The sequence below is a fragment of the Macaca thibetana genome, chromosome 14 (genome assembly GCF_024542745.1).
Source record: "Macaca thibetana thibetana isolate TM-01 chromosome 14, ASM2454274v1, whole genome shotgun sequence".
In the NCBI taxonomy this organism is placed as follows: Eukaryota; Metazoa; Chordata; class Mammalia; order Primates; family Cercopithecidae; genus Macaca; species Macaca thibetana.
Window position 1 is genome coordinate 117074919 of NC_065591.1, and position 25477 is coordinate 117100395.

The 25477-nt window shown below is 38.1% G+C and overlaps 1 protein-coding gene and 1 long non-coding RNA gene across 3 annotated transcripts in view; one reads left to right on the plus strand and one right to left on the minus strand.

The window, feature by feature from the left end:
* The first annotated feature begins 283 nt into the window (after positions 1 to 283).
* Positions 284 to 25477, plus strand: part of CHEK1 (checkpoint kinase 1) — a 34795-nt gene continuing 9601 nt past the window's right edge. The window contains exons 1-11 of one of the 2 annotated variants that reach the window (XM_050755687.1): positions 284 to 3658; positions 4398 to 4480; positions 5239 to 5462; positions 6837 to 6901; positions 6996 to 7065; positions 11025 to 11213; positions 13414 to 13518; positions 15444 to 15539; positions 19999 to 20107; positions 20297 to 20474; positions 20717 to 20848. In XM_050755687.1, the coding sequence (XP_050611644.1) occupies positions 3044 to 3658; positions 4398 to 4480; positions 5239 to 5462; positions 6837 to 6901; positions 6996 to 7065; positions 11025 to 11213; positions 13414 to 13518; positions 15444 to 15539; positions 19999 to 20107; positions 20297 to 20474; positions 20717 to 20848 (1866 nt within the window). In that variant the 5' untranslated portion in view covers positions 284 to 3043. Of the gene's footprint in view, positions 3659 to 3869; positions 4182 to 4397; positions 4481 to 5238; positions 5463 to 6836; positions 6902 to 6995; positions 7066 to 11024; positions 11214 to 13413; positions 13519 to 15443; positions 15540 to 19998; positions 20108 to 20296; positions 20475 to 20716; positions 20849 to 25477 lie in introns of those variants that run through there. The other variant, XM_050755689.1, reaches the window with a different exon arrangement.
* LOC126934882 (uncharacterized) lies at positions 11162 to 17111 on the minus strand. Its single transcript, XR_007719134.1, has 3 exons — positions 17026 to 17111; positions 15377 to 15569; positions 11162 to 11242 (listed from the first exon to the last, which is right to left on the minus strand). It is a non-coding gene; the product is annotated as an uncharacterized LOC126934882 (long non-coding RNA).

Consider the following 25477-nt stretch of genomic DNA (forward strand, 5'->3'; position numbering starts at 1 on the left):
CTTTATAATACTTTGAAATTTTCCCAATGTTGTGTCTTGAGTGGGTCACCTATTGTGCTGAGCAGTTTGGAATTTTATGTATGGAAAGTCAAGTTCCTCAGTTCTGGAAAATATTCTTGCGTTATATATGCAAGATATTAAGAGAGGAAAGAGGATGGAAATCCCAACCCTCTTTTTCTTTCTGGAAAATAGTTATTTGGATGGTGGACTTCCTGAATTTATCTCCTAATAGTCTTATATTTTACTCTTCTATTTACTCTTCTTCCTTCTCAGAGATTTCCTCAACTTTATTTTCTAATCTATCTATTTAAAATAGCTTCCTTTTTTCGTTTTTTTCTTCTATATTTTTAATGCCCAGAGGGGTTGGGTTTTTTGTCATTGTTTGACTATTCCTTTGTTTTGATGTCTTTCATATTAAAGACTTTCTCAAATTCTTGCTAGTCTGCTCCTCTTTAAGAGTGGGACCCTAGGCTGGGTACAGTGGATCACACCTGTAATCCCAGCACTTTGGGAGGCCGAGGCAGGCAGATCACTTAAGGCCAGGAGTTCGGGACCAGCCTGGCAACGTGGCAAAACCCTGTCTATACTAAAAATACAAAAATTAACTGGGTATGGGGTACATACCTGTAATCCCAGCTACTGGGCATAAGAATTGCTTGAACCCAGGAGGCAGAGGTTGCAGTGAGCAGACATCATGCCACTGCACTCCAACCTGGGAGATAGCAAGACTCTGTCTCAAAAAAAAAAAAAAAAAAAAAAAAAAAGGCCCCCAAAAAAGCTGATTGAAAAGTCTGTTTGTAGGGGTTGATGGGGATTAATAATGTGGGTTTCAGTCTACTGTGATCTGGCTGGGCTGTTACACTGGGAAATCCATGATACTGATATTTTAGATGTTTATCTTTTACATAGGTAAGATTCCCTTGAGAAGGCTTGCACATTCTCTTACTCAAGGATGTAAGCCAGGCAGTCAGCTTTCTGGGAGTAGAGTAGGGAAAGAAGTTTTAACAGGCTCAACCTTCAGTGGATAAAACTTAAACCCTCCATTTTCAGTAAGGTGCCCAAGCTTTTAACTGTGCCTGATGGTCTTCAGTTCACATACTACGCATTTACCCACTTAAATCTTATACGAGCTTTGGGGAGGGACAGTTCCTTGGTTACACAGAAAGGGAAGGGATACAGGGATCTATTTGCTTTTTATGTAGCCTTTAAACCTACCCCTTTTAGCCCCATTTTTACCTCCATCTTCAGTTACCTGGTGTCACCAGTTCAACTTGAGCTTTTTGAGAGATCTGTGATGTTAATTCTGCTTTCCATTGCTAGCTTTGGGATTGATCTTCATTACCTTTCATCTAAAGGCTTTCTACTTTCCAAAATGTGACTCATACTCTGTTCTTATGGGTTCTTTTAAATATTGGTATCCTTTACTATTAAAATATTTTAGTAAGCTTTCAGAAGAGAATAGAGGCTATTTCCATGTATTCTGTCTTTCACTGGTATTCTGCTGGAGTCTGTATATCTTATTTTTTTCAGGCTAAAAAGACTCCCATCAGACACACAGGAAATTTGCAGGTCTTCCTCTTCTTCATACTCTTTGTTTTCAGAACACAGTGAGGAAACAAGAGAAAATGGGATAAATGATCTAAAAACTTGCTTTTATTTTTATACCAGGCCCTGTGGCTCACTTTTGTAATCCCAGCGACTTGGGATGCTGAGGTAGGAGGATCACTTGAGCCCAGGAGTTCCAGGCTGCAGTAAGCTAAGACTGCCCAGTTGCACTCCAGACTGGGTGACAGAGCAACACACCCTGTCTCCAAAAACAACAAACTGTAAAAAGATTACATAAAGCCTAATCTGTGATGTCATGATTCAAAACTATACACATAAGCATTTTGAGAGCTTTTTCCTTGATTTTTTTCCTGATTTTGCTTCTTTAAAAGAAATGTGTGTTTTTGTTGTTGGTTGTTTGTTTAGAGGGAGTCTTGCTCTGTCGCCCAGGCTGGGGTGCAGTGGCACAGTCTCGGCTCACTGCAGCCTCAGCCTCCTGGGTAGCTGGGATTATAGGCATTCGCCATCACGCCCGGCTAATTTTTGTATTTTTAGTAGAGATGGGGGTTTCATCATGTTGGTCAGACTGGTTTTGAACTGCTGACCTCAGGTGATCCACCCGCCTCAGCTTCCCAAAGTGTTGGGATTATAGGCATGAGCCACCGGGCCCAGCCTTGAGTAACATTTTATACTTGTTTTACTTTGTTACTATTATCATAATAGCTAGTTATGCTTAGTGTTTATATGCGGCCCAGTCTTAAGGACTAAGAAAAAATATATATATAAAATAAACATAAAAATATATATACACACGGAATTATGCTGTTGCCCAGGCTGGAGTGCAGTAGTGCTATCATAGCTCACTAACCTCTAACTCCTGGACTCAAACGATTGCTCTGCCTAGGCCTCCCAAGTAGCTAGGGCTACAGGGACACACCACCAAGCCCAACTAATTCCTAAAATTTATTTGTAGAGATGGGGTCTCCCTATGTTCCCCAGGCTGGTCCTGAACTCCTGGCCTCAAGCCATTCTCCTGCCTCGCCTTCCCAAAGTGCTGGAATTATAGGCAGGAGCCACTGCGCCCGGCCAGTGCTGGAGAATGTAATGGAGATGATCCTGCCTATCCTTGAGTTCCAGTCTAGTTTACTGTCAGAGAATACTTATTTCAATTTTTCCTATTTTGTTCTCGAGTCTCTTTCCTCAGATTTACTTTTCTATTTAAATGACGTTCGCGGCTTTTAAATTTGCATTGTAAAATTTATTTTGGCTCTCCCCGCCTGTTTTTTGCACATTAAAAATGAAAACTTTTGTAGAACTAAGGTAAGCAGATGGTCTTCCTGCAAAAAGATTGGGCTGAACTAAAGCATTGCTTTGGAGCTGGTTCACAGAAAAAAAGGCAAAACTGGTTATCCCGACTTCAAGCTCCAAAATAAACTGCTTTCTTTCTCCGGGAAGTTTCCCCCGCCACACACACTTGACTGCGTGGCCAGTCCTTTCGATGCCTCTCGCTCCCAACACCGAGTTCCTCTCATTTCTTCACAGTCAGCTCTCAGCTGCTGCTGCTAGTTTCTCGGCTCCAGCACCACGTGTACACCACTCTGAAGTTCACAAAGCACTCTGCAGCACTGACTGTGATCCTCACAGTCCTGTCCGGTGGCCTCCCGCAGGTGGTAGTGCAGCTTTTCAGGCCCAGAGTGGCCAGGAGCTAAGCCCGCAGACCCGCCTGGAAGCGCAGCGCGGACAGTCGCGCGACCCCGCGGCATGGAGGCCTGGGCTTCACCCAGAGGCGCTCGAGCACCGCCCAGCCGAGCCTCACGCCGGATGCCACTTCATATTTGGGCCCAGAGCCCAATTCGCACCGATGCGGTCCGCCGTCCTTAAACCTATTCAGCCAGAATCTCTCCCCGACTGTAAAGCAACTCTGGGCGGGAGCGGCAACCTCTCGGCGTCAGTCTTTTGGAGCCGCCGACATTCAGGGAGGCAAGACCCGGGAACGCGCGCTGTCTTGCTTTACGGCACGGGTGCGCGAGTTTGCGGCAGCGTGACGCCAGCAAGTTTTGGCGGGAAAAGCGCTGCATTTGGATTCCTGCAGTGGTGGGCAAAGGACAGTCCGGTGAGCAGGGGCGGCCGGTAGAGTAGGAAAGGCTTCTAAAGAAGGAGTTCGGGGTCTAGATTAGCGAGGGAGGGCACGGTGGGAGAAAGTTAGCATTGACTAGCGCAGGGGATTGGAGAGACTCCTGCGGAGGGGCGGTTTCGGAGGGTGGAGGAATGGTACCAGGAGATTCCCGTTGTAGAGAGGGGGCAGGAGGGACTAACACACTGCTAGCTAAGAACCCCAAGGAAGGGTCCCAGCCCTTCCTTCCGCCTCTCGGGGCAGTTTGGCCCCGCCCCGGCCTCTGGGACGGGTGGGGGTGTGGGTGGGGATGGGAATTGGAACTGAGCAATTGGGAGGAGGCGCTGCCGCAGGCGTCTTCTGCCCGGTTCCGCTCCCTCTATCCCCTTTCTTTCTTCCCCAGACCCCCACCTGTCCCTCCTCCTTCCCCAGTCGTTCACCGGAAAGCATTTGTCTCTCACCTCTTCACCACAACGATTAATTTCCTCTGAGGCCTGAGGAGGGCAGAATTTCAACCTTCGGTGTGCGTGGGAATGGCGATTGTGATTTACACGACAAAATGGCCAAGTTTAGAATAGTTCTTCGTGGTTGAAAGACTTGGATAAATGTAGATGAGATATAAGGGGAAGGCAAGAGCTGTTATTTTTCGTGGGGAATCCTGGGGAGAGGCGGGGCGCAGTGGCTTCACAGGTGATCTTACACTCACTTTCCATCTTTTCTGGATTCCTGCCTTTTACAGCCGAGCTCCGGTGGAGTCATGGCAGTGCCCTTTGTGGAAGACTGGGACTTGGTGCAAACCCTGGGAGAAGGTGCCTATGGAGAGTGAGTTCTTTTAACCTTGCCTTTGTCTTCTGAGTGCATATTCATTGTTTTGGAGTCTCATACTCTGGTGATTTAGAGAGTAGATGTTTGAGATCCAAGATTTTTGGCAACTGAAGTTACACAGTCTTTTTGCTAGGATTAATATTTTTTCCTTCCCTTAAAAAAAAAAAAGTTTTCTTTGTAAAGAGCTGGAAGGGACACGAAGTTACTGTTTTCGTGCCCACACATTGCTTCTCAGAGTTTAAGCATCGTGATTAATGAGCAGACTCTGGAGATTGCCTGGTTTCAGATCCTTGCTCTGTCACATACTGGTCATTGTTTTGTGATCTTAGGCAAGCTTCCTAATGTCATTGTGTACCTCTCCTTCACCACCTTCAGGGTGGCAATAATAGTATCTACCCCATAGGAGCTTAGGACAGTTACACAAGCACATATAATATGGGATTAATGCTCTTAAAAGTATGTGAGTAGAACATGTATATATGTGATGTGGCTTAGAATTACCTCAGTCTATTTTATGAAGCGTTTATTAAATGACTTGTGTGACAGCATAATGACGTGTTTGGAGGGTTAGCTATTGTATTTCACATTTTAGAAAGGAGTAGTGTCTGTTGAGAACATAGCAGAAACCACTTCCTTGGTTTCTCCTTTGTGGAAAAAGTAATAAAGGTAAAATAGTTTTGGATGCGTCATGTTTAATCTTTGGAAGTTTTAGAAGAAATGGAATTCTATAATGTTAAAACTTTTTTCCTTTTTAGAGTTCAACTTGCTGTGAATAGAGTAACTGAAGAAGCAGTCGCAGTGAAGATTGTAGATATGAAGCGTGCCGTAGACTGTCCAGAAAATATTAAGAAAGAGATCTGTATCAATAAAATGCTAAATCATGAAAATGTAGTAAAATTCTATGGTCACAGGAGAGAAGGCAATATCCAATATTTATTTCTGGAGTACTGTAGTGGAGGAGAGCTTTTTGACAGAATAGGTATGGAAGAAATTTAAGATAATTATTTTAAACAAATTTTTAAATTTGTTTTTTAAATCTTGGGCATGCTATTTGGTCGTTGTCCTTTCAAAATTGCTCATGCAACAGTGAAATTGGAATAAATTATCTTTAAAAAATTTTTCCTACTGGTATTAATACATAAAAGCATATATAGAGTCAATGAAAGAAAACTTCTTTCCCAAGTTATATAAGTGATTTTGGTTTAAGATTGGTGTCTTACAGAATTTAAGAGTGACAAAATGTAGTTTTATGATACATCATAAATGCAGTGTATCCTAAATGCAATGTATTGCCTACACAATTTTTTCTTTGTAGACATTCTAGTTATATGAAATCATTGTATACATTTACAGATCTAAAATAGCATGCTGTTTCCTCTTGGTTCACATGAAATAATTGAGAATTTTCTAGGATTGCTTTTTGTATATTAAGTAAATTCTGTGTTTGCTATTAATACTTAAACATTCTATGTAGAATCAAAGGACCGATATTTCAGAACACTGAGAAGTACATAAAATAAATCTGGATGTAAATTTATAATTTAAAGCTATTGTATTAACAGTTAAAAACTGATAAAGAGGTACTAGGATCTCCAGTGTGACTCAGGAGAGAGTTGAGGGTAAAAGAAATGGAGTTAATGAGAGAGATCAAAATATAAAAAGATAACTGATAAAAGAATTTTCATAATGAAACTGTGTTTCATGAAGGACCTCACAGGCATTCGTGGTTTTGTACTGTGAGACTATATGAAGTTTAAATCTGAGCCAGGTGTGGTGGTACATGCCTGTAATCCTAGCTACTCAGGAGGCAGGAGAATTGCTTGAGCTCAAGAGTTCCAGGTTACAGTGAGTTATGATCTCACGCCAGGGTACTCCAGCCTGGGTGAAAGAGCAAGACCCTATCTCTAAAAAAAAGTTAAATAATGAAAGAAGTATAATCTCTAAAATATTTAGTGAAATTGGCTTATATTTGCCCAGACTTCCCCTTTGGCATTATATTTCAAGAATGAGAAAAATAATTAGCATAGCATTTAGAAGAAATAGGGGAGAATTTGAAGGTTACTGAATCAGGGTTAGTATAAGAGGAAGCAGGGGCTTTCAAGGCATGGCTTACATTCTTGACTTGGATATGGGTTTTTCTCTTTATAATTTTTCTGTAATACTACTTTTGCCATCTAACAGAGGTAAATGTGAGTTAAGCCCTCTATGTGTTAGTGGACTCCTGAATCTTTTGTTGGCATTTGCTTCTCTTTGCCTAAGTACATTTGTAAATGTCTAAGCTTCAAATTAAGAAGCTATGTGGTTGCTACCTGATTATATTTAGTCAATAAACTTACTTTCATACTTGTTTTAGAGCCAGACATAGGCATGCCCGAACAAGATGCTCAGAGGTTCTTCCATCAACTCATGGCAGGAGTGGTAGGTATAGTTGTCCATGTCCCTTTTATTTAAAATTAGTATGAATACATTACATTACCAAATTCTGGTGTGTTTCCCTCTGCATCCCTCTTAGGTTTATCTGCATGGTATTGGAATAACTCACAGGGATATTAAACCAGAAAATCTTCTGTTGGATGAAAGGGGTAAGTTTAGCATTTTATCACTGGTACCTAAGTTATTTTAACATAGCCATACAAGGCAAAATCAAGTCTTTTGCATTACTGGAATTTCCAGACAAAATCTGAAAAATCAAGGAAATTTTGGAGACTTAGTATATTTGGAAATCACAAGTCTCATTATGCAATACAATTGCGGATCAGGTAGAGAAACCTGACCTAGGTGCAAGCCTAGCTCACTATATGTATAAGAATAATTTTTTTTTTTTTTTTTTTTTTTGGTTACAGGATCTCACTCTGTCGCCCAGTCTGGAGTACACTGTATTATCAGGGCTTACTGCAGCCTTGACCTCCTAGGCTCAAGCGATCCTACCACCTCAGCTTCCCGAGTAGCTAGGACCAGCTACAGGCATGTGTCACCATGCCTGACTAATGTTTAATTTTTTGTAGAGATGGAGTTTCCTTGTGTTGCTCAGGCTGGTCTTGAACTCCTGGACTCAAGCAGTTTACTGGCCTTAGCCTCCCAAAGTGTTGGGATTATAGACATGAGCCACCATGCCTGGCCAAGAATAGTTTAAAATAATTCTTTAATGCATTAATAAAGGGAAGTTCCTGTAGAATACCCTGGACCTTAGTCTTGTCCTGTTCACTCTTTTTTTATGTATGACTTGGATAAATAGATAAGAAATTTAGTTATATTTTCTGGATGTCATCAAATTGAGAAGGATGGATAGCGAAAGCTTTAGCTTATAGGGTCAGAATCAAAAAGAAATATCAGCTGTATGAGGCAGTTTTTGTCTGGTTTGATGTTTTATTCTTAGAATAGTGCTTAACAAATGGTTGGCTTTCTTTTTTTGAAACAGAGTCTTGCTCTGTTGCCCAGGCTGGAGTGCAGAGACATGATCTCGGCTCACTGTAACCGCTGCCTCCCTGGTTCAGGTGATTCTCATGACTTAGGCCCCTGAGTAGCTGGGATTACAAGCCTGAGCCACCACACCTAGCTAATTTTTATATTTTTAGTAGAGACGGGGTTTTGTCATGTTGGCCACGCTGGTCTCGAGCTCCTGGCCTCAAGTGATCCGCCTTCCTTGGCCTCCCAGAGTTCTGGGATTATAGGTGTGAGCCACCGCACCCAACCTATACATGCTATTTTCTTACCTGCATATGGATTTTACTTTTTACCCCTTTACTTTGAGTTTCTATAACATAAAAATCTTTATTTAAAACTTAAAAAATTCAGATACACAAAAATTCTTATGTATAATATTATAATGAAATGTTAATAGATATGTATCAATCCACCTGGTTTAAAAAGACAACATTATTTGTATATAAGGATGCTCACAGTGGCAATGTTTTTAATATAGCAGAAAACTAAATAACCCAAATGCCTATCAACAATAAATTATGAAATGGATGCCTTATATCTACAAGCAGTGACATGGATGAATTTCAGGTATATAATGATGTAGAGCAAAAAGAGACAGTTGCAAAAGAATTCATATGGTCTGATTCTATTTATACACAGTTTAAAAATATGTAAAACCTAGTATATTGTTGGAGGATGTTTTGTTTTGTTTTTTTGGAGATGGAGTCTCGCTCTGTCGCCCAGGCTGGAGTGCAGTGGCGCAGTCTCGGCTCACTGCAAGCTCCGCCTCCCGGGTTCACGCCCTTCTCCCGCCTCAGCCTCCCGGGTAGCTGGGACTACAGGTGCCCGCCACCACACTCGGCTAATTTTTTGTATTTTTAGTAGAGACAGGGTTTCACCGTGTTAGCCAGGATGGTCTCGATCTCCTTACCTCGTGATCCGCCCGCCTTGGCCTCCCAAAGTGCTGGGATTACAGGCGTGAGCCACCGCGCCCGGCCTATTGTTTGAGGATGTAACCATGGAGGAAAAAAACACACAGAAAAGCAAGGGTGTTGTAATAAAACCAAATTCAGAATAGTGGTTACCTCTAAGAAGGTAAGGGAGGGAATGTATGTAAGAAAGTATTTACAGATTTCAAAGGAAATAGAACATTGTTTTCTAAAGTGAGTGGGTGTTTATTACATTGTTATTCCTTATATCTTGTATTAGTATACAAGATATAATTCTTTGTTTCTATTTAATATTTAGGAGTCTTTTTAAAAAAGAAATAAAATGTTACCAGTATTTAATGCCCTCCTGTTTATTTCATCACAAATATATTCTTCCTTTCTTTTTCTAAGAGCTAAACATATTCCTAAATTTAAATTTTATTATGTGCAATTCTGTAACATAGCTCAGTATTATGTTGCAGACATAACAAAATGAAGTCAAAAGAATATTTTAGTTATCCATTAGTATTTTAAGTGATTACTACTTATAAGTAATTTGGAACTCAATCTTGGTGGTTTGTCCAGATAGTGTCATATTTAGCTATTAAAAAGATAACTGGATGCAGTTGCTCATGCCGGTAATCCCAACACTTTGGGAGGCTGGCGTGGGAAGATTACTTGATCCTAGGAGTTTGAGACCAGCCTGGACAACGTAGACCCTGTCTTTATGAAAAATGTTTTTAAAAATTAGGCATGGTGGTGTACACCTGGAGTCCTAGCTACTGGGGAGGCTGTAGCAGGAGGATTGATCGCTTCAACCTAGGAGGGCAAGGCTGCAGTAAGCCGTGATCACGCCGCTACACTCTAGTCTGAACAGCAGAGTGAGACCCTTTCTCAACAAAAAAAAAAAAGGATAGTCACAGTAGCTACCTCCTCAGTCAGAGGTAAACATTTCATTGGTTTACATATTGTGTGAATGTACTTGATTTTTAAAGAATCAGTCCCCTATTTTGAGACATTTAAGTTGCTTCTAACTTAAAAAATAAAATAGGACAGTGATGACTTTTATCAATTTGTGTAAAGGGCCAGTATAAAAATTGGGTCATGCTATAATATTTTTTACGCCGTTAGCCTTTTTGTCCCACTTACGCACGATTTCATGTCAGTATGTATAGATATACCTTGTTGATTTTTTTCAAAACCTACCTCCACATTTTCCATTGTGCAAACATACTGTAAGATTTAATCATTTATTGATGGACATTTATTTACAAATAATATTGCTATGGATATTCTTATGTTTGTGAATTTACGAGATTATTTCTATGGATATAGAAGTGGGAATTGCTAGTTCAAAGAGTGAATGTTTCACATTTTAGTATGTTTTGCCAGATTGCCCTCGGATAATAGAAGGCCTTTTCTAACTCTTAAGACCGGGTTAGATTCCTTTTCTCTAAGATCTTGTAGTGCTCTATATTTTTATAACCTTCATAACAGTTTTCTATTGTCAGTCTTCACTGATTTATCTGCTACCTGCATTGGCTGGCATAGTGTCTGTCACTAAGTTATAGTAGATCTTCACTAAATATAAGTTAAGTCCTGCCTGCAGTTTTTGTGTGTTGAAGATGGGAAGTTAGGGTGTATGTTTGGTCTTCTGAATTTTTTTTTGTACAGAATTTTTCCTCTTTTTCTCAGACTCCCTACTTTGAAAAAGAAAAAAATTATTGTGGTTTGTTAAATTTTGGTTTGTCTTCACATATTTTCTTCTGCCAACTGGGTTTGCTTGCTGCTGAGAAAGTTGTGCCTAACGTATTACTGATGTTTCCTTCCTGCCTTCCACCCTACCTGATGAAGGGCCTTGCTTTGCTTTCAGCTCAGGTTTAGAGTGCTCTTTTCCAGAAGGGCAGCACCTTCTGACTCCAACCTCTTGCTTTAATCTGGTCCAGACTGCTTTGCATGTTGGTTATACTTCTTTTAAGTTAATAGAAGAGATGAGGCCTTTTTCTACTTTTAGCATAGATGATGATGTATATTTTTTTAAATTTGGTCTATTTTGCTTATTTTAAGAGAAGTTCTACAAATCTTAAGTAACACTAGTGATTTTTTTTTTCAATAAAACTTAATTCCTGTAAGTATATCTGTTTGCAAAACATTTTTATTCAGTGCCGTCTTTTTTTCTTTTGGTTTAGATAACCTCAAAATCTCAGACTTTGGCTTGGCAACAGTATTTCGGTATAATAATCGTGAGCGTTTGTTGAACAAGATGTGTGGTACTTTACCATATGTTGCTCCAGAACTTCTGAAGAGAAGAGAATTTCATGCAGAACCGGTTGATGTTTGGTCTTGTGGAATAGTACTTACTGCAATGCTCGCTGGAGGTAAGAGCTCTTTAATCATGGTAAAATTCCTATAAAAAGTCGGATTAGTTATACTGAAATAAATGAAATAAACCAAGGAATTCATATTTATATAATAGTTTTTGTTTTCTTTTTAAGAGACAGGGTCTCATTCTGCTGTCCAGACTGGAGTATAGTGAGCTATTATAGCTCACTGCAGCCTCAGACTTCTAGGCTCAAGCAATCCTCTGGCCTCATTCTTCCAAGTAGCTAGGACCAGTGGTGCTTGCCACAAGACATCTGGCTAAGTTTTAAAAATCTATTGTAGAGATGGGGTCTTGCTATGTTGTCCAGGCTGGTGTTAAACACCTGGTCTCAAGCAAACCTTCTGTCTTGGCCTCCAAACTGTTAGGATTAAAGGCATGAGCCATGGCACCCAGCTTCTAGAGTAGTATTTTAATAGTCTCTTGATCAGTTTAGGTTGCTGTAACAAAGTATCATAGACTGCATAGCTTATAAACAACAAATTTATTTCTCACAGTTCTGGAGGCTGAAAGTATGATATTAGGAGTGCCAACCTGGTCATGTTTCAGCGAGGGCCCTCTTCCTGATTTGCAGATGGCTGTATTCCTGTGCTGTCTCATGGTGGACAGCCAAGAGAGCAGAAGCAGGTCCTATTGTGTTGTTGTTTTTTTTTTAAGACCAGAGTCTTGCTCTGTCACCCAGGCTGGAGTGCAGTGGTATAATCTCAGCTCACTGCAGCCTCTACCTCCTAGATTCTAGCAGTTCTGTCCCAGCCTCCCGAGTAACTGGGATTACCAGCACGCATCATCAATCCCAGCTGATTTTTGTATTTTGACTAGAGACAGGGTTTCACCGTGTTGGCCAGGCTGGTCTCAAACTCCTGATCTCAAGTGATCCACCCACCTCAGCCTCCCAAAGTGCTGTTTTTGGTTTTTTTGTTTTTTTAAAATGACCAGATGTTGTGAGACATTGTGTCTGTTTTTTGTTTTGTTTTGTTTTGTGTGTTTTTTTTTTTTTTGAGACAGGGTCTCACTCTGTTGCCCAGGCTGGAGTGCAGTGGCACAATTCAAGGCTCCCTGCAGCCTTGACCTCCCAGGCTCAAGCGATCCTCCTACCTCAGTCCCTTCAGTATCTGGGACTACAGGCGTGTACCACCATGCCTGGCTTATTTTGTGTGTGTTTTTTTTTTTTTTTTTTTTTTTTTTTTTTTTTTTTTTTTTTTTAGAGACGGTCTTGCCATGGTACCCAGGCTGGTCTTGAACTCCTGGGCTCAAGTAATCTGCCTACCTTGGCCTTCCAAAGTGCTAGGATTACGTAATTAGTGCCCTATGAAGGCATAATATTGGCCAGGCACACGAGCCCTTATTAGACACTAATAAGGTCTTAATAAGAGCACTAATACCATTTTTTTGAGGGATCCCATCCCCAGGACCTAATTACCTCTCAAAGGCCCCACCTCCAAATGCCATTGCATTGTGAGTTAGGATTTCAGCATGACTTTTGAGGGGGACACAAATATTTATTACATTGCAAATAGTAACTTATTTATAATCCCAAAGATTTTTTAAGATGAGGCATGCATAGTTACGAAATTTCACAACACTTATCTCTCCTATGAATCACGTAAACATTTTTGAAAACAAGACTAGGGCAAGAAGTGATTCATCTGTTTTTTTTTTATTATTTTATTTTTTGAGACAAAGTCTTGCTCTGTCGCTCAGGCTGCCGTGCAGTGGTGTGATCTTGGCTCACTGCAGCCTTGACCTCTCAAGTTCAAGTGATCCTCTCACTTTAGCCTCCTCAGGAGCCAGGACTACAGAGGCACACCACCACGTCCAGCTACTTTTATTTATTTTTTTGTAGAAATGGGGTCTCACTATGTTTCCCAGGCTGGTCTCAAACTCCTGGGCTCAAGCAATCCTTCTGCCTCAGCCTCCCAAAGTGCTGTGATTACAGGCCTGAGCTACCAGGCCTGCTCTGATTCATCTATCTTTGAAGTGCCTCTAAAGTTTCTAAGTTGGGATTCTCTTTTTTTTTTTTTTTTTTTTTGAGACAGAGTCTTGCTCTGTCACCCAGGCTGGAGTGCAGTGGCCAGGTTGGGATTCTTAGTTTGAAAACCATGTTGAATTAATTCAAAGGAAACTTTTCATGGATTTATATTACCATTTTTCCTTGAAATCTGAACATTAAAAAAAACTGGGACTTGCTTTGTTTTTAGAATTGCCATGGGACCAACCCAGTGACAGCTGTCAGGAATATTCTGACTGGAAAGAAAAAAAAACATACCTCAACCCTTGGAAAAAAATCGATTCTGCTCCTCTAGGTAACGGATTATCTTGAGTGAAAGAGTACTGATTTCTTGAAGTCTTGTGCTATTTGAATTTTTTCTTATTTTTTTGTTTTAAACTTAGAAATAATTCATGAATCTTGTAGATAAATTGGTAACTATAAGTAAAAATTAAGGAAAAAATAACTCTTTCGTCCCAGAACTCTGCCATAGATTTTTAAAAATATTTTGGGGAGTGTATATTCAGAGCAACTTGAATCTGTGCTCTTAGGTGGCTTTTTACTTAAAAAAAAAGTTTTCACATGTGCTATACTTTGTTACAAATAAACTCATTTGTTGCTTAATTATAGGGATGCACTCTAACAGTTGTTTCCTTAGGTGAGTTCATCATTGTGTGAACATCATAGAGTATACTTACATAAATCTAGATAGTACAGCTTACTATAAATCTAGCTATATGGTATAGCCTATTGGTCCCAGGCTGCAAACCTCTATAGCATGTTACTCTATTGAGTACTGTAAGGAATTGTAACATAATGGTATTTGTGTATCTAAATATAGGAAAAGTATAGTAAAAATACAGTGTTATAATCTAATGGGACTGTCTGTTATACATGTGGTCCATTCTTGACTGAAACATCATTCATGTGGCCCATGAGTATGTAAAATGAATATATGTATATTATTTATATGTGTTTTTATACAAAATGAGATCACACTAATATTTTGTAACTGCTTTTGGTTTTCATGTGCAGTGAACATTCTTCCATGACTATAATTGTAGGTCTACATCATTGTTTTAAAGGCTGTGATGATATTCTGCCATGTGGATATGCCTTATGATACTCTTTTAATCACTTTGTTGGAGATTTTTCTAAATTTTCACAGATACAAAAGAGATATAAGTATCTGTGTAACTTAATCATGACACATACCCTTAAATTGTTCATTGAAATCCCCAGAATCAAAATTGCAGCATCAAAGATGTAGTTTTTATTATTATGGCTTATTTTGTCAGATTGCTTCCTGAAAGTTCGAACCATTTCATCACAGTCTCATCAATTTACATTAAAAAAAAAAAAAAAAACTAACAGGCCTTTAAATGATAGTCTTTTATTTTTATTTTAAATTTAATACTAATGAAGTTGTATACACTTTATTTATATGTTAGTTTTTTGTCTATTTTGCTCATTTTTGTCAAGCATATTTTTCTTACCAGTTTGAAGTTTTGTTTTTTTTTTTTTTTTTTGTAACATATTGACCTTTGCACTTGTTACAAATACTTTTCACAGTTTATCATTTATTTTCATTTTGTTTTGCTATATTGACATTCAAATCTATTATCTTGTCCTTTGTGGTCCCTGACTATAATGTCTTTGGAAAGGTCTTCTACCTCTACTATTTAAAAGTTCCCTATTTTTTCATTTAATGGTTTTATGGCTTCATTTTTACATTTAAATCTTTGGTCCATTAGGAAATAATTTTGATGTAGGGAGATATATGAATTTTTTCTCAAAATCAAGATACCTTAGGATGGTTAGATTACTGTCTCTTTAAAAGTTATTGGTAAGTAAATGTTCATTATAAAACTGAATAAGGGGGTCACGTGAGAACATGACATTGAAGTAATGAAATTCAGTATTGAAAACGGATATAAGGGGGTTTCTGTATCTTTTTGTTAATCTTGTCACATGAGGAGAAACATTTCCACCTGGCTCTTGTTCTCAGTTGCAAACATTTGAGAATCAGATCAAGGGAAGACTATTCCAAGATATAGACAGCAGCAGAGAAAAACCGCATGAAATTAAAGCAATAATTTAGTAGCTTTAATTCTTTCTCTTCCCCAGAAATAATATTTAGACATGAGTAGGCCAACAGAAAATGTGTTTCTTACCGCAAGCCATAGGCTTCTCGAATCTCCATGACGCTTTCATGAATGTTGTCTTAATGTTTGTTTTTAGCTCTGCTGCATAAAATCCTAGTTGAGAATCCATCAGCAAGAATTACCATTCCAGACATCAAAAAAGATAGATGGTACAACAAACCCCTCAAGAAAGGTAATATCCTTAAACTACATGTTTGTTTTTCTGTGGAAGAAAAGGTAATTGCAAAGTCATTATCACAAATCAACAACACATGATGGCTATGATCTCTGTCCTCATGGAGATTATAATGTCTAGTAGGAAAAAAATATAAAAATAATTTTATTAATAATTATAAAAGGGAAAGTCAGGGTACTATAGCTAAGTGTTTGACCAAGTCTAAGGGACAGGGAAGACTTCTTCCTGAAGAAATTACATTAAATCTAAGATTTGAAGATTAAAGGGAAGCTAGCCAGGCAAAGTAAGTGGCAGATTTGATTCTGAACAGGGGAAGCAGTATTTGAAAACTCTTAGGTTTTTGAAAGTCTGATGCATTTGAGAAACTTGAAAGATCAGTATGGCACGAGCCATGTCTGCTGTGTTCATCATTGCATCGTCAGTGCTTAGCACAGTATATGGTGCACCATAGGCACTCATTAAATATTTGTTGAGTGAATGAGTGAACAGGGAAGTGGGAGAGGAAGAGAGGTGTGAGATGAGGACAGAGAGGTCACTAGTGGCCCGTTTGTGGAAGAAGACCTTGTAAGCCATGTTAAGGATTTGGGGCTTTAACTTAAGACCACTGGGGAGACCTTTGGGAGATTTTAAGCAAGAATATGACATAGTCATATCTTTGGTTTAAAAATATCTCTCTGACGACCTTCCCCCCCGCCTCCATTGTTTTTTATGAATAGGGAAAATTCAGGGTACCATAGGTTTTTCTGCTAGTTGTCTAGTTGTGGTAAGATGGTGGCTTGGAGTAGGTTAGGGCAGTGGTATTGGAGAAATGAGATGATCCCAAAGAAATTTAAGAACTAGTATTGATAGGACTGTTAGGCTGTGAATGGGAGGAGAGAGGACAATGACTAGAGATTATGAATGAGAAACATTCAGAGAGTTATTAAAGAAGAATTAATATTTAACTCTGTTCTCATGGACAGAAAAGAGTTAATGTTTAAAAATTCATTCTTCTTTAATACCTCTCTGCCTGTTTCTTTCTTGTTGTTCTAACTTAAAGTCCAATTCTCCCCTGAGGACATTGCTTCCTCTGAAGTGGTAGGTATTTTCTTTCCCATACCCTCATGTCCTTTGATCTGGATATGGCACAGGTGTCCTCCTTATTTTTCATTGTTACTTTCTCCCATCTTCCTGTATGTCTCTCCCCTCTAACTTTTGAACCCCCAATTAAAATTTCTGCCATACTATCATAGTCTGCATAATGACCGTTGATGTAATTTTCGTCATGATTCTTGGTGATTTAAATATTTATTTGGATGATCCTCCTAATATCCTGACTTCACTGTTACTTGACCTTCTCTCCTGTAGTGATGTTGTCTTTGAATGCTCTGCACTGATCACCAGTATAATTTTTGTGACTTCCTCCCTTAATATTCTGACTTAAACAGTCCTTTGACTCTATCTGGACTTGCAATTAATTAATTCTATCTCTTCAGTCTCTTACCTGCTCCCTCTCTAGGTCCTTGATTTCATCTTTACCTATCTTAAATCTTTAGGTTAGTCATTATAAATGACTGCTTTGCATTCATCATCTTCAATTTCCTTGTCCCTTTCTCTCTTCATCATATTTAGTGGGTAAAACCCAGTAAGTAGTTTCTGGGTTTAATCTAGTAGTTTTCTACGTACTCCACACTTGTACCTGCACAATGGTTTGCAGCAGGAGAAAAATACCCAAAAATCTTCACTTTTTCCAGTATATTTACGTTCCATGTGCTACCTGCTTGTAGCTGTTTTGGTTATTAGATTGAAAGAACATATATAGGGTTTGGTACCATTTGTACTTTCAGGCATCCACTTGAACATATCCCTCTGTGGATAAGTGGGGACTACTGTAGTCAGTTCTCAGACCTCTTGTTTTATCTCATCAGTATTTTATACAGTTGATCATGCCCTCGTCCTTTAACACTTTCTTCGTTTGGCTTCCAGGCATTACACTCTTCTGATTTTCGTCCTTCTCACTGGTCACTCCTTTTCAGTCTCTTTTGATGGTTTTCTTTCATCTACTCAGCCTCCTACTATTGGAGTTCTGTAGGGCTGAATCTATGGATCTCCTTTGTTTTCTTCTCCACACTCACTCCGTTAGTAATATTACTTGGTTTCATGGCTCTAAATAAAACTGTATGTTGATAGTCGTCACATTTATATCAACCTAGACCTTTCCTCTAAATTCCAAACTTACATGTCTTAACTGCCTTCTGAACTTTCACTTGAATGTTAAGAGGCATCTCAAACTTGATGAATTCCAAACTGAGTTACTGATCTTTTCTTTTCAAATCCATTCCTTTTCAAAGTCTTTCCCTTGTTGGTTAATGGCAACTGCATTATTCTTGTTATACAGATCAGAAACCTTGGAATCATCCTTCGTTTTTCTCATTCTCTTTTACTTCACATCCAGTCCACCAGGTAATTCTGTTAACCTCTAAAATTCTAGAATCTGATTACCTTTTTTCACCTCCACGGCAACCCTGTCATTCCAAACTACTATGATATCTTTCCAGAGTGTTCTGATTTAAAAATAAATTAGAATATGTCACCGTTCTACCCAAAACCTCCAATGCTTTAGTTCTCACCCAGAGTGTAAGCTAAAGTCAGTTGATGACCTGTGAGTTCTTACACAGTTTTGTCCCTTACATTACTTCTCTGACCTCAATTCTGCTTTGCTCCCCCTTGATCATAGCTATATCAGTCTTCTCATTGTTCTCCAAGTGCTCCAGGCATACTTCTACCTCACTGTTTTTGTAACGACTCTTCCCTATGCCTGGAAATGCTTTTTCCAACGGGACTTATTTGCATGTCTTATTCTCTCACTTTCTTTGGATATTGACTTCAATGTCATCTTTCCAATAAGCCTTTCCTGGCCATGCTATTTAAAATGATATCCCCTTCCCTCTAACACATTTCTTAAATTTTTAAAATTTTCACTATCTTGTGGACATATGCAATCCAACACATTTCTTCATTTTATTTTCCTCCATTGTACTTACCATCATTTAGCTTATTTTTAACTTTATTTGAATTTATTTTACGTTATTTTGTCTCTCCTCAGTAGAATGTAGGATTTAAGAGATCAAGGATTTTTTTCTATTTTGCTCACTGCTGAATACCTAATACCTAGAATAATGCCTGGCACAGAGAAGACCTAATAAAATATTTGAATGGATGGAGTAATAAATAAAAAGCAGGTTTTAAAAAAAAACCTTAAGCATGTTTTAAAAAAAAAGAAACTTAAGCCTGTTTAAGTGGTTTGGGTATAGATCCTGTAGAGAGGAAGAGGCTGACAGTCTAAGAGAAAGGGAATAAGTAACAGGATCAAGATCCCTGAGGAGGTAGAAGGGTATAGACTCCAAAGCACAAGTAGAGAGATGAACATTCGATAGGAGAATGGAAGGGATGAAACGATGTATAGTAATACAAGTAACTTCGATTTGATAGGGATAAGTTGATGTAGTTTCTGTCTAGTGGCTTTCTCTGAAATGGAAGGTGGTAGTGTAGGTACTGGATGGTAGTCTTGGGAATTACAGAAAAGTGTAGTTTTGAAAAGATCCTCGTGGAGAAAAGGAAAAGAAACTAGAGAAACAGAATTATCTGGCAATATTGAAGTTTGGCTAGGGATTGTAACCATAAATTTACAGTGGTGTCATTTTCCATATAATATTCTTCTTTGTAAAGCTTTTCCAGGGAATCAAAGAATTTTGGCTAGAACAGATTCATAATGTTTATTGCTATTGTCATAAATTATTTTTTATTTTAAAAAGTTCTAGTCCTTTAGCCAGGTCTGTCGTCTTCATAGAACATTGTTCTGTTACCCACAAAAGATGCCATTAAGATTGTGACCTGGGCCAGGCACGGTGGCTCACACCTGTAATCCCAGTACTTTGGGAGGCTGAGGCGCGTGGATCACAAGGTCAGGAGATCAAGACCATCCTGGCTAACACAGTGAAACCCCATCTCTCCTAAAAATACAAAAAAAAAAAAAAAAAGCTGGGTATGGTGGCGGGCGCCTGTAGTCCCAGCTACTCAGGAGGCTGAGGCAGGAGAATGATATGAACCTGGGAGATGGAGCTTGCAGTGAGCCGAGATCACTCCATTGCACTCCAGCCTGGGCAACAGAGCAAGACTCCATCTCAAAAAAAAAAAGATTGTGGTCTGCGCATACTCCACACTTTGAACATGCCTACAGGTCATACTTAGGTATTGTAAAATACCTAATTGGACAAATGAGTCTTAGTAATTTTATAAGTTGGCCACATTTTTTATAAAATCATATAGGAAGGCTTTGTTTTATATCTTATAAAAATTTTGTGTTAAATAAAAAGATTTAGACGTAGTTTTACTTCTTCAAGTTGCCAGTCGAGTTAATTTAAAAACATATTTGCGTAGAAGACTTGAAAGCATTTGTATTTGTTTTCTTTTTTAGGGGCAAAAAGGCCCCGAGTCACTTCAGGTGGTGTGTCAGAGTCTCCCAGTGGATTCTCTAAGCACATTCAATCCAATTTGGACTTCTCTCCAGTAAACAGTGCTTCTAGGTAAGACTGATAAAGATTAAGTAGTTTTTGATTGTAGTATCCCCCATGAAGAATAATACATGTATGTGTTTTTTCATAATACTCGACATTAATGAACATAATACTGTAAGCATGAGAACTTTTGTGTGATATAAGAAAGGCCTGATAGATTTTATTTTACGTATGTTTCCTTCTGTCTTAATGCCTTAGTGAAGAAAATGTGAAGTACTCCAGTTCTCAGCCAGAACCACGCACAGGTCTTTCCTTATGGGATACCAGTCCCTCATACATTGATAAATTGGTACAAGGGATCAGCTTTTCCCAGCCCACATGTCCTGATCATATGCTTCTGAATAGTCAGTTACTTGGAACCCCAGGATCCTCACAGGTGAGGGAATTTCATTTTTTTAATAAATAATGGCAGCTCTTTATTTTTTATTGTCTTAAAGTCCTTTTTTAATGTGTAAGTCTTAGATATATAACTTTTAAATCACCTGTATTTTTTTGTCAAGGAAGAAAGAGAAGAGGGAGGCCTTCATGCAAAAGAATTTTAAGTCATACTAAATAGCTATGATATTACTGTCTTTAGTCATAATGGATTTATTCAGTTGTCTTCTGTTTGACATGTAGAACCCCTGGCAGCGGTTGGTCAAAAGAATGACACGATTCTTTACCAAATTGGATGCAGACAAATCTTATCAATGCCTGAAAGAGACTTGTGAGAAGTTGGGCTATCAATGGAAGAAGAGTTGTATGAATCAGGTGTGTTTCATTGATTTTCATTATACCTTTTCCTGAAGAAAAATTGAAATATTTGAGTAAAAGCTATCATTAGTATATTTTTTAAATACAGGCGGTGGCTCACACCTGTAATCCCAGCTCTTTGGGAGGCCAGGGTGGGCGGATCACCTGAGGTCAGGAGTTTGAGACCAGCCTGGCCAACATGGTGAAACCCTGTCTCTACTAAAAATACAAAACTTAGCCAGCATAGTGGTGCATGCCTGTAATACCAGCTTCTCGGGAGACTGAGGCAGGTGAATTGCTTGAACCTGGAAGACGAAAGTTGCAGTGAGCCGAGATCCTGCCAGTGTACTCCCGCCTGGGTGACAGAGTGAGACTCTGTGCAGTGAGCCGAGATCCTGCCAGTGTACTCCCACCTGGGTGACAGAGTGAGACTCTGTCTCAAAAAAACCAAACAAACATAAAAATACAAAGTAATTAGTTAATTTGAAAAAGAAACTAAATGTTGTCTACCTTAAGAAATAATATTTTTTTTAAGTTTTGTTTATTATTTTTTTTATTTTTAGCCACTGTGCCTGGCCTAAAATAATATTTCTTAAAAGACCTTTTAATTGTTATTAAAAATGTTAGGGAGCTGGAATCATTATTTTCTTAAAAACTGTATGTACTTAAACTGTAGACAATAATGGTTGACTGCCTACCATGAAAGACGAACACATTAGCAATCCCACACTTTCTTGCATCTCCCTTGATTGCACCCGTCAATTTTTATTGTTTATATTATTAGAACATAGTTATAACATTGGTATTCTAAACTGTGTTTAAGGCTTTTCAAAAAAATGTTAATGTCAATGAAAAACAAATAGGGAGCTGTTTTATATTGAAGGAGACTAAAGAGGCCTGATAGCTAAGTGCAGTGCATGGTCTTTCACTAGATCATATATTTGGAAAAAATTTAAAAAACTACCACGGACATTATTGGAACAATTGGAGAAATTTGAATATGGACTGTATATTAGGTAATGTTTTTGTATCAGCATCAGATTTCTTGGGTGTGATCATACTGTGGTTTGTAGCAGAATGCCCTTGTTCCAAGGAGAAACATGTGGAAGCAAAGTTGAAGTGAAGTGATATCTTCTTTCAGCTTAAAATAAAAAAAAAAATAAAGGGCAAACAATTACATAAAGGCAAATAAACACCCACATATCTAGTAGATAAGGCCAATGAAGAGTATATGGTTATTTATTGTATTCTTCTTTCAGTTTTTCTGTAGATTTTTCAAAATTAAAAGTTAGGGGGAACTGTTACTGTGTAGAAATCTGAGGTCAGCCTGATAGTCTTCTTACTCACATAGGTGATTCACTTTTTCTCAGGTCGACTCAGAGATAAAATTTTCTTAACGTAAGAATCATCACTTTAACCATTTAAAAATGTAAAATGCAGTGCTTTTTAGTATATTCACAAGGTTATGCAACCATCACCCCTAATTCCAGAACGTTGCATCACCACAGGGGAAAAAAAACAAAACCTCTGTACCACCTAGCAGTCACTCCTTATTCCTTTCTTCCTCCATTCCCGAGCAACTTCGAATCTACTTTCTGTCTTCAGGGATTGCCTCTTTGGACATTCTATACAAATGGAATCATATAACATGTAGTCCTTTGGGTCTGTCTGCTTTCATTTAGCATAATGTTTTCAAGGTTCATAGCATTTATCAGTACTTTATTCCTTTTTATGACTGAATAATATTCCATTGTGTGTATGTACTGCATTTTGTTTATCCATTCATCCATTGATGGACATTTGGGTTGTTTCTACTTTTTGGTCTTTATGAATAATACTGCTGTGAACAATCTTGTACCAGTTTTTGTGTGACCATATGTTTTTAATTTCTTAGATATATATGGAGGAGTAGAATTGCTGGAGCATATGGTAACTCTTCATTTAACTTTTTGAGAAACTGCGAAATGATTTTTCCAAAGCACCTGTACCATTTTACATTTCCATCAGTAATGTAAGAGAGTTCCAATTTCTCTACATCCTTGCCAACACTTATTGCCTCCCCTTTTTGCTATAGCTATCCTAGTGTGTATGAAATATTATCTCATTTTGCTTTTGATTTTCCTTTCTCTAAAGACTAATGATCTTGAGCATATTCTTACATGCTTATTGGCCATTTCTTTATAACAGTATCTGGATCTTTTGTCCATATTTTAACTGGATTGTTTTTATTGTTGAGTTGTTAGAGTTCTTTGTACATTCTGGACACTAGAACCTTGTCGGATACCTGATTTGCAAATACCCCATTCTGTGGGAGAAATCTCCCATTCTTTTCGTTTTCTTGTTAGTGTTGTTTGATGTACACAAGTTTTAGATTTTGATGAATTCCAGTGGATCTATAATTTCTCTTTTGTTGCCTATGCTTTTAGTGCCAAATTTAAGAAACTGTTGCCTAATATAAAATTGTAAAGATTTATACTTTATGCTTTCTTTTAGGAGTCCCAGCCTCCTGAGTAGCTGGGACTACAGTCTTAAAGTTTAGCTCTTACGTTTAGGTCTTTGTCCATTTTGAGTTAATATTTGTATATAGTATGAGGTAGGGTCCAAATGCAAATGTTTGTATGTGAATATTCAGTTTTTCCAGCACCATTTGTTGAAGACATCTTTTCCTATGAGATGATCTTGGCACCTTTGCTGAAAACAAATCAGTCATAGATGTATGGGTTTATTTCTGGACTCTCAATTCTTTTTTTTTTTTTTCTTTTCTTTTTCTTCCCCGATGGACTTAATTCTTTATTTCATGGATCTATATGTCTATGCTATGCCACTACCACACTGTTTTGATTACTGTAGCTTTGTAGTGAGTTTTGACATTAGAAAGTATGAGTTGTCCAAGTTTGTTCTTTTTTTCAAGGTATTTTGGTTATTTGTGGCCCCTTGTTTTTCTGTCTTTTAGGATTATCTTATTTCTGCAAGAAAAAAATTTGGAATTTTAAAAGAGATTACGTTGAATCTGTAGATTAACCCGGGGAATATTTCCATTTTAGTACAGATTGAGTATTCCTTATTCGAGGTGCTCGGGACCAAAAGTTTTGTGGATTTACATTTGTTTGGATTTTGGAATATTTGCATATACATATTGAGATAACTTACAGATGAGACTTAAGTTGAAACATGAATAATTTTATTTGTGGTTCATATATACCTTATACAGATAACCTGAAGGTAATTTTATACGTTTTAAATAATTTTGTGCATGAAACAAAGTTTGTACATTGAACTATCAGAAAGCAAACTTATCAGGTATGAAATTTTCAATTTGTGGCATCATGCCAGCACCCGAAAAGTTTTGGAGTTTGGAATATTTTGAATTTCAGATTTTAGATTAAGGATGCTAAACTTGTAATACTAACTCTTCCAATCCAATAACATGGGGCCTTTTTTTCCATTTTTTTATGGTCTTTAATTTCTTTTAAGAATATTTAGTAGTTTTCAATGTTCAAGTCTCGCACTTCCTAGGTTAAATGTAATCCTGTTTATTCTTTTTTTTTTTTAAATCCTGATGCTGATGTAAATGGAATTTTTAAATTTTATTTTCAAATTGTTCATTGATAGTATATATGCAAATGAATTTTGTGTATTGATCTTGTATCCTGAAAATTTGCTGAATTCATTAACTCCAGTAGTTTTTTTGACCAATTCTTTAGGTTTTTTTATATATTAAGATTACATTATTTGGCCGGGCGTGATGGCTTACGCCTGTATTCCCAGCACTTTGAGAGGCCAATGCAGGTGGATCACGAGGTCAAGCATTTGAGACCAGCCTGGCCAACACAGTGAAAGCCCATCTCTACTAAAAATACAAAAAATTAGCTGGGCGTGGTGGCAGGTGCTGGTAATCCCAGCTACTCGGGAGGCTGAGGCAGGAGAATCGCTTGAACCTGGGAGGCAGAGATTGCAGCGAGCCGAGATCGTACCACTGCACTCCAGCCCAGACGATAATGTGAGACTCCATCTCAAAAAAAAAAAAAAAAAAAAAGATTACATTGTTTATCAATAGAGATACAGGAGATTGTTTTACTTTTTTTTTTTTAAACCTAGATGCGTTTTAGTTCTTTTTGTTTAGTTGCCTTGGCTAGGACTCCCAACATTATATTGAACAGAAATAGAGTGGACATCTTTGTCTTGTTCTTGATCTTAGGAGTAAGTTTTGAGTCTTTCAGCATTAAGTATGATGTTAGCTGTGGGGTTTTTGTTTTTATGATGAAAGAGTATTGGATTTTGTCAAATGTTTTCTCCATCTATTGAGATAATCATGTGGATTTTTTCCCTTTTATTAATATAATATATTAATACCTTGACCTCTTGTGCCCAAGTGATCCTCTCACCTCAGCCTCTTAAGTAGCTGGGACTACAGGTGTGCACTACCATAACCAGCTAACTTTTAAAAAATGTTTTTGTAGAGATGCAGTCTCTGTGTTTACCAGGCTGGATTTGACCTTCTGGGCTCAAGTGATCCTCCTGAGTAGTGAATACTATAGGTGTGCACCACCATGCCCAGCTAAATTGACAGTTTTCATCAGTCTGTTTATTTTGTCTAATGTTAGTATATCTATATCAGCTCACTAGCTATCTTGTGTATTTTCCTTT